At 48.1% G+C, this 8,819-nt stretch overlaps 3 protein-coding genes across 3 annotated transcripts in view; 2 read left to right on the top strand and 1 right to left on the bottom strand.

Moving 5' to 3' along the window:
* Positions 1–207: 207 nt before the first annotated feature.
* Positions 208–1,113, bottom strand: LOC307044302 (myosin light polypeptide 6-like). Its single transcript, XM_079689389.1, has one exon. The coding sequence runs from the start codon at positions 1,047–1,049 to the stop codon at positions 456–458; it is 594 nt and encodes a 197-aa protein (XP_079545515.1). The 5' UTR covers positions 1,050–1,113; the 3' UTR covers positions 208–455.
* A 23-nt stretch (positions 1,114–1,136) lies between these two features.
* LOC307044303 (uncharacterized protein) overlaps positions 1,137–8,819 on the top strand; it is an 8,407-nt gene continuing 724 nt past the window's right edge. Inside the window, exons 1-4 of the mRNA XM_079689390.1 lie at positions 1,137–1,999; positions 2,119–2,199; positions 7,779–7,871; positions 8,427–8,663. Coding sequence (XP_079545516.1) covers positions 2,194–2,199; positions 7,779–7,871; positions 8,427–8,663 — 336 coding nt within the window. The 5' untranslated portion in view covers positions 1,137–1,999; positions 2,119–2,193. The remainder of the gene's footprint in view (positions 2,000–2,118; positions 2,200–7,778; positions 7,872–8,426; positions 8,664–8,819) is intronic.
* On the top strand, positions 2,946–5,904 carry LOC307044299 (neoverrucotoxin subunit beta-like). Its single transcript, XM_079689386.1, has 3 exons — positions 2,946–3,019; positions 3,265–4,719; positions 4,814–5,904. The coding sequence occupies exons 2-3, from the start codon at positions 3,333–3,335 to the stop codon at positions 4,969–4,971; spliced, it is 1,545 nt and encodes a 514-aa protein (XP_079545512.1). The 5' UTR covers positions 2,946–3,019; positions 3,265–3,332; the 3' UTR covers positions 4,972–5,904.

The following is an 8,819-nucleotide window of genomic DNA, read 5'->3' as shown; positions in this document are numbered from 1 at the left end:
GTCTGTAATCACCTAATACACAGACCCACAATGCACCTCTGCATCACAATGAACACGTGTGAACAGACCAGCAGGGGGTGCTGTGGGTGGGGAAACTGGCACTTCAGTAGAAGTAGTCATTGTGCAGGTGGGTCCATTTCAGAATCATACAGATGATATATCATATATAATAATGTACAATATATTATAATACAAATATATATAATATTAAGCTCTTTGAGCCATTTACCTCTGAACTGTAGTGGAGTAGAAGTACATCATCTACGTCTGAACTATAGTAGAAGTACACAGTAGCATAACACGGAAATACTAAAGTAAAGTACAAGTACCTCTAAGTGTACTTCAGTACTGAGACCGACCCACAGCCAGTGGAGTTTAGTAACTGGTAAAGAAGGAGGTCTGGACGGTGTCAGGGAGGAGGCTTTATTAACAAACACAGATGCATTGTGGGGGATCTACCCGGCCAGGACGTGCTTGACGAACTCGGTGTAGTTGATGTGTCCGTTGGCGTCCTCCTGGCCCACCATCAGCCGGTCCACCTCGTGCTCCGTCATCTTCTCGCCCAGCGTGGCCAGGACGTGCCTCAGCTCGGCTCCCATCACCGTGCCGTTGCCCTCCTTGTCGAAGACCCTCAGCCCCTCCACGAAGTCATCGAAGGCGCCTGTCTCCTTGGAGCGCGCCACGTGCTGCAGCATGGGCAGGAAGCGGTCGAAGTCCAGCAGCTGGGTGTGCATCTCCTCGGGCTTGGGCCGGCCCAGCAGCTTCAGAACCTCCTGGTTGGTGGGGTTGTGTCCCAGCGCCCGTAGCACGTCTCCACACTGAGCGAAGCTGATCTTCATCTCGCCTGCCGGCGTCTCGTCGAACAGCGTGAAGGCGTCCCTGAACTCCTCCACCTGCTCGGGGCTGAAGTCCAGCACGATGCTGGCCAGGTCCAACTCGGGGGCTTTGGGCTCCGGAGGTGGGGGGGGCGCCTCCTCCTTCTCCTCCGGCTTCTTCACCTCCGGCTTCTTCACCTCCGGCTTCTTCGCCTCCACCTTCTTCGGAGCCATGTTGTGCTGAGGACGGTCGACCGGGCGCCTTTATACCATCCAGACCGGGGGGAGGGGGTCAGACCAGAAGGGGGCAGAATGCCGATAAGAGCCGGAGCAGCAGCTATCTTTAGCCGCCGCAGCGCTACCAGAAAAGGACAAAGACACAGGCAGGAATGTACATCAGTGTGTGTGTGTGTGTTAAAGTGGTCTGAATGAATGTTTCTGAACTGCTTTTGGAGGAGATGCTCCTCTCATTCTGTCCATCAGAGCACGGAGAATAATTTACCCAGGAGAATTATTGGAGATGTAGGATAAGAGATATGGCCTGTTTGTTTAAATAGACATGTTTTAATAATCAGTCAGTATGAGTTCCACAGTGAAGCCGGCCTGATGTTCTCAGCTTCCTCCTGTCCTCCAGCCTCCACTCAGCATTATGGGTAATACTGGTCAATGACGTCTCTGTGCTCTGTTGTTAATAAAGTTGTGTTTATGTTGAATGATTTGACTCTTTATATTTATCTTTAATTTACACAACTTGGTTTAACCTCAAAATCTCTTCATTTCTCACCAGAAGGTGGAAGGTGTGAGTGTGTCTCTGTGTGTGTGCGAGTGTGTGTGTGTGTGTGTGTGTGTGTGTGTGTGTGTGTGTGTGTGTGTGTGTGTGTGTGTGTGTGTGTGTGTGTGTGTGTGTGTGTGTGTGTGTGTGTGTGTGTGTGTGTGTGTGTGTGTGTGTGTGTGCGAGTGTGTTTGTGTGTGCGAGTGTGTGTGTGTGTGTGTGTGTGTGTGTGTGTGTGTGTGTGTGTGTGTGTGTGTGTGTGTGTGTGTGTGTGTGTGTGTGTGTGTGTGTGTGTGTGTGTGTGTGTAGGTGGATGCAGACAGGCTGGAGGAGGCAGTGTTTTCTGATCTGAGTGCAGCGGTCAGAGAGAAGCTGCTGAAGGACTCCTCAGGTCTCATCTCTCATTACTCGAGTAATACCTTATACTATTTGTATACTTCCTTCTAATATGTTATACTACTTTATACTAATTTATACTACTTTGTATTACTTTGAATAAACTTCCTGAAACGTTCCCTTGCTGTTCTTCAGATCCTTCTGATTTCCCAGCATGCATCAGTGTGGCCCGCTCCTACATGAGATCCTGGGAGCAATGACTGACGATGGATGATGGTAACCATGTGATGGAAGAGTAGTATCTGAGTGTAGTACAGTTACTGTGATGTTTATAGTATGGTAGTATCTGAGTGTAGTACAGTTACTGTGATGTTTATAGTATGGTAGTATCTGAGTGTAGTACAGTTACTGTGATGTTTATAGTATGGTAGTATCTGAGTGTAGTACAGTTACTGTGATGTTTATAGTATGGTAGTATCTGAGTGTAGTACAGTTACTGTGATGTTTATAGTATGGTAGTATCTGAGTGTAGTACAGTTACTGTGATGTTTATAGTATGGTAGTATCTGAGTGTAGTACAGTTACTGTGATGTTTATAGTATAGTAGTATCTGAGTGTAGTACAGTTACTGTGATGTTTATAGTATGGTAGTATCTGAGTGTAGTACAGTTACTGTGATGTTTATAGTATGGTAGTATCTGAGTGTAGTACAGTTACTGTGATGTTTATAGTATGGTAGTATCTGATGTGGAGCTGCAATTGTGTCCTATGTCTCCCCTCTGCATGAGGCCTGAGTAGTGGTGCATTGTGGCTAAGGTGTTATCAGCCTGAGGGGCCCGGTGCATTGTGGGTAAGGTGTTATCAGCAGATGCAGAGCCGGGAATAGAAACACACAGAAGATAAAGGGTGTGTTATCTCAGTCTGAAGGAGAGGGGGGGCTCCAGCTAGAGACCTGGAATATTTGTATAACATAATTTAATCTGTTTGTTGTCTTGTTTGTTTTGTTTAGAAAGTTTGTCGGTGTCTCTGTAAACTGAATGGAGTCACGTGGAGTTAGCTGAATAAAAACTAAACATTTAAAATAAAGAATCTCCAGGTCTTCACACACACACACACACACACACACACACACACACACACACACACACACACACACACACACACACACACACACACACACACACACACACACACACACACACACACACACACACACACACCTGGCAGGATATGACGCTGCAACCTGCAAAACTTTGAAATTTTAAGTTTTATGATCATTTATATAAACAAAGGTTTTTCCCTGAACTGATCCTAAAGCGATTTGCTTTCCAATTTTTTCAGGTCTCAGATTGTGGAATGAGGAAACTCTAAAAGTAAAACAAAACACTCAGCACAGCAGTAATTTTGACATGTCTGCATCTGACTCCATTGAATCCAAGTCCACTCTGATGGACATTGAAGCTTCTCTGAAGGTCAGTTTCCTGTGTGGACTGATAGAAGTTGGAGGATCTGCCAAATATCTGAATGATGAGAAGAAATTCAAGAATCAGAGCAGAGTGACCTTTCAGTACAAAGCTACCACCAACTTCAAGCAGTTGTTAATTGATGATGTGACCCTGGACACCGAACAGATGGAGGTTATTGAGAATGGCTCAGCGACTCATGTAGTCACAGGCATCCTGTATGGGGCAGATGCTTTCTTTGTGTTTGACAGTGAGAAGTTAGAAGCCAGCCAGGTTCAGGAGATAGAGGGAAACATGCACGCTGTGATAAAGAAGATTCCTTCTTTTGATGTTGAGGGGAAGGTTAAACTCCAGCTGACTGATGAAGAGAAAGCCCTGACTAACAAATTCTCCTGCAAATTCCACGGAGACTTCATTCTTGAAAGCAACCCAGCAACATTTGTAGATGCAGTGCAGACCTATGTAGAACTTCCACAGCTGCTGGGAACAAATGGAGAGAATTCAGTCCCAGTGAAGGTCTGGCTGATGCCTCTGAAGAGTTTTGTTCCCAAAGCTCCTGAGCTGATGACGGGGATCAGCATCGGACTATTGAGGAAAGCCCAAGAAACTCTGGAAGATTTAAAGGAAACACAAATGAGATGCAACGATTCTCTGGAAGACAAAGTGGTAGAGAGTTTCCCCGTGCTTCAAGAAGAGTTGAGCACTTTCCTCAAACTGTGTGGTTATTATAAAACCAACATCCAGCAAGCCATGGCAGAGAAACTTCCCTCCATCCGTGAAGGAAAGGAAGAGGAGAGCTCACTGGAAGAAGTCTTTGAAGACAGAGCCGAGTCACCCTTCAGCCATGAAAAAATAAACAAGTGGCTGAGTCACAAAGAGAGAGAAATCAACATCATCAAGTCCTGTGTGGACACCATGGAGGGAGTAAAGATCGTCCTGAACCAGAACGAGCTGGACAGAGAGGTCCTTGATTCAGGTGTAGAGGATGTTCTGTGCTTTGTCTTCACCTCCATGATAAAGGGTGATATCTACCTTGATGAGATGGCTGACTTCTTGAAATCACCCAAGTTAGGAAGTACCCATGAAGACCCGTGGTACTACTCCCATGAAGTTCTGGACACAATGAGAGAAAAAGCCAAAATGTTCCAGCGTTCGGTCAAAGAGCAGAAGAACAACAGCAGATTCTGTTTCCTCATAACGGCCCAAACCAATGAAAACTACAAAGGAGCAACCATCTACCACTACAGGAAAGGCCGGCTGGTCACTGAAGACTTTCATCCTCCAAAGCCTCCTTCTGTGGAGACCATCACAGACAAGAGAGATCTGATCTGGTGTAAGTCAGGCTTTTCTTAGTTCAAAATGTGAATTCTCAGCAGTTTGACCATCAAAGTTACTGATAAGATATTTTGTTATGTTTTCTCCGTCAGATGCCTGTGATCTCCACCTGGACCCAAACACTGCCAACGGCTATCTCACTCTGTCTGAGGGAAACAAAAAGGCAACATGTGGAGCATGGCAGGAATATCCTCCTCACCCAGAGAGGTTTGGAACACAGCCACAGGTGTTGTGCAAAGAGGAGTTATAGGTAGAGTGGAGCACCGGTACCGAGGACTCTGTTTATGCTGCTGTTACATACAAGGGAGCTGACAGAAAAGCGAGCGATGTGAGCGCGTTTGGCTATAATTCAGTATCCTGGTGTTTCGGCAAAGGTTTGAATGAATCATCAGAAATCCATCTTAAGGCATACCATGCCAAGCTGGTGTGGGATGTACCTTATCCCTCTGGTGGCTTCAGTAGATTCGGGGTGTATCTGGACTGGCCTGCTGGCACTTTGTCCTTCTACAGAGTCTCCTCTAACACACTGACTCACCTGTACACCTTTCGCACCACATTCACTGAGCCTCTTGTCCCAGGCCTCTGGGCTGCTGGAGATTCCAACTCTGCCTACCTGTGTCCAGTTGAATTCTAAATGAACTGGATTTATACAGCGCCTTTCCAGTCTGTACGACCCATCAAAGCGCCTTTACATTCACACACATTCATAGAGGCAGAGGCTGTCACACACCTGCTCATAGCCTAACGTTCACACACATATACACATCCATCATATCCAGAACCATGTGATGCTAACTACCTGAAGCCCACCTGACTCCCCCGGCGTCTCTTACCGATGATGAAGACGATGAGGGGCGGCATGCCCACTTCCTGCAGGAGTCCAACACTCTCCGTTATGTCCGAGTCCGAGTCTATGGAGAGCTGAGAGCGGACCAGAGGAGGGCCTGGGAGGGGTTCAGGAGCTGTTTTCGGTCCTGGTGGGGTTTCACTTCTGCCGGAAAACACCTGGGGGGGCAGGACAGGTGGGACAGAGGCTCTGAGGTTCATGGAGGGGCAGCTTTTAGCTGGTGGGGCTCCTGTGGACGTCAGAGATATTAACAGAGGGGAAGGAGGGCACCTTTGGGGCATCAGGGGTTTTACCTGAGGTACAGGTGTTGTTTGGGATATGGGGGGTTTTACCTGAGGTACAGGTGTTGTTTGGGGTATGGGGGGTTTTACCTGAGGTACAGGTGTTGTTTGGGGTATGGGGAGTTTTACCTGAGCTACAGGTGTTGTTTGGAGTATGGGGAGTTTTACCTGAGCTACAGGTGTTGTTTGGGGTATCAGGGGTTTTACCTGAGGTACTGGTGTTGTTTGGGGTGTGGGGGATTTACCTGAGGTACAGGTGTTGTTTGGGGTGTGGGGGATTTACCTGAGGTACAGGTGTTGTTTGGGGTGTGGGAGTTTTACCTGAGGTACTGGTGTTGTTTGGGGTGTGGGGGATTTACCTGAGGTACAGGTGTTGTTTGGGGTATGGGGAGTTTTACCTGAGGTACTGGTGTTGTTTGGGGTGTGGGGGATTTACCTGAGGTACAGGTGTTGTTTGGGGTATGGGGAGTTTTACCTGAGCTACAGGTGTTGTTTGGGGTATCGGGGGTTTTACCTGAGGTACTGGTGTTGTTTGGGGTGTGGGGGATTTACCTGAGGTACAGGTGTTGTTTGGGGTGTGGGGGATTTACCTGAGGTACTGGTGTTGTTTGGGGTGTGGGGGATTTACCTGAGGTACTGGTGTTGTTTGGGGTGTGGGGGATTTACCTGAGGTACTGGTGTTGTTTGGGGTGTGGGGGATTTACCTGAGGTACAGGTGTTGTTTGGGGTATGGGGAGTTTTACCTGAGGTACTGGTGTTGTTTGGGGTGTGGGGGATTTACCTGAGGTACAGGTGTTGTTTGGGGTATCGGGGGTTTTACCTGAGGTACTGGTGTTGTTTGGGGTGTGGGGGATTTACCTGAGGTACAGGTGTTGTTTGGGGTATGGGGAGTTTTACCTGAGCTACAGGTGTTGTTTGGGGTATCGGGGGTTTTTACCTGAGGTACTGGTGTTGTTTGGGGTGTGGGGGATTTACCTGAGGTACTGGTGTTGTTTGGGGTATCGGGGTTTTTACCTGAGGTACTGGTGTTGTTTGGGGTGTGGGGGATTTTGGCTGGGGTACAGGTGTTGTTTGGGGTATCGGGGTTTTTACCTGAGGTACTGGTGTTGTTTGGGGTGTGGGGGATTTTGGCTGGGGTACAATAGTTGTTTGGGGAATGGGGGTTTTACCTGAGGTACTGGTGTTGTTTGGGGTATAGGGGGGTTTATTGGACATGCAGGTGGGGGTCTGGTGGTTCTGGGGGGTGTAGATACTGTTTTTGGGGGTGTTGATGTGGTTTCTGGGGGTCCGGGGCCCAGCAAGTGAATGAAGGTGTCCCAGGTGACGGCCCCGGCCCCCCCCAGCTCAGTGGTTCTGGTCAGGAAGCGCTTCAGGAAGCTGACAGGGTCTTCGGGACGGTTGTACAGCAGACCCGTCAGCAGACTCTGAAACACACACACAGTATTTTATAGTATTATGTCTCTGTTTCTCTGCCCCCCCCCCAGGTCATATTAACACACCACCTGAGTCGGCCATATTTAGAGCAACAGCTGCTCACGCTGTCCACTGCCATCTCGTTAAGAGCTGTTACCATGGAAACACCACAACAAATCTCAGAGTCTGAGCATCCTCCATCTGACGCTAACATGCTAACACGATAACACAGTCAGTGTTTGATACCCTCCACATCCTCAGTTTAGACATCTGATTCTAATTAGATTTAAAACAGAAACTATCAGATTACTCTTCAAACTGTCTCACCTCCAGCAGCTGAGGGAGGTGATGGTGAGACAGGTACTCCGTCACCTGTCTGCTGCTCTTCTTCTTCTTCTTCTTCTTCTTCTTCTTCTTCTTCTTCTTCTTCTTCTTCTTATTCTTCTTCTTCTTCTTCTTCTTCTTCTCTCTTTGATGCTGTCTACTGAATCGGCTAATGAGCCGCTGTGACAACAGAGAGCTGATTGGATAACAGAGAGTGACATCATCACAGGGACTCCTGGTGGCAAAGAAGAGAACTGCATACAGATGTACTCAAACCCGAACAAGGTGTGTGCATATATGTATGTGTGTGTGTGTGTGTGTGTGTGTGTGTGTGTGTGTGTGTGTGTGTGTGTGTGTGTGTGTGTGTGTGTGTGTGTGTGTGTGTGTGTGTGTGTGTGTGTGTGTGTGTGTGTGTGTGTGTGTGTGTGTGTGTGTGTGTGTGTGTGTGTGTGTGTGTGTGTGTGTGTGTGTGTGTGTACTTGCAGTGGAATGAAAGCAGCCGGTTGGACTTTCCAAATCAGACAAACTTTTTAAAACATAATTCCCCAAAGTTTGAAAGACGTTCAGGTCTCTATGAAGCGGGTCAGGTCAACAGAAGCACGTGTTACACGTTGCTGTAATCTGATTACATTCGGTAACGCAGTAGTGCAGCACAGAGCTGGACCGGGCAATGCTTCACTTTTTGTCCATATATATATATCTGCATTCTATCTGAAGCTCATGATGACTTCCTGCTTATCAACCGATACCCAATCAATGGGCGCTGCTATGCAGGTATTATGAATACTACCAATGAAGGTGTTTACTGCAACCGACGCCCCTAATGTTTGTCCCAACCAGATCTCCCCCCCCCCCCCGATGGCTGAAAAACAGCTCCCAGGTTTACCCCCCCCCCTCACTGTCTTCACTTCACAACGGAAGGATCAGGGGGGGTCTCCCTCTCCCCCCCCTCCCTCAGCAGCCAGATCCTCCCCCCTCAGGACCCTCAGAACCTGGGGTGGGTCTCCCAGAGGAGAGGGTCGGCCCCGCGGGCAGAGCCTCGCCTCCACTCTGAGCTCCTGGACCTCCAGAACTAAGGTAACCACACACACACACACACACACACACACACACACACACACACACACACACACACACACACACACACACACACACACACACACACACACACACACACACACACACACACACACACACACACACACACACACACACACACACACACAGGGTCAG

Source organism: Notothenia rossii, assembly GCF_949606895.1.
Source record: "Notothenia rossii genome assembly, chromosome: 6".
In the NCBI taxonomy this organism is placed as follows: domain Eukaryota; kingdom Metazoa; phylum Chordata; class Actinopteri; order Perciformes; family Nototheniidae; genus Notothenia; species Notothenia rossii.
Note: the sequence above shows the minus strand (reverse complement) of the source record. Positions and strands in the feature narration are given on the sequence as shown.

What these genes read in the sequence shown, in the direction of transcription:
- LOC307044299 (XM_079689386.1), top strand. Translation starts at nt 3,333, where the DNA reads ATGTCTGCATCTGACTCCATTGAATCCAAGTCCACTCTGATGGACATT. An exon ending in CAAGAGAGATCTGATCTGGT is followed by an intron (nt 4,720 to 4,813) that starts GTAAGTCAGGCT and finishes TTTCTCCGTCAG; the next exon opens with ATGCCTGTGATCTCCACCTG.
- LOC307044302 (XM_079689389.1), bottom strand. Translation starts at nt 1,049, where the DNA reads ATGGCTCCGAAGAAGGTGGAGGCGAAGAAGCCGGAGGTGAAGAAGCCG.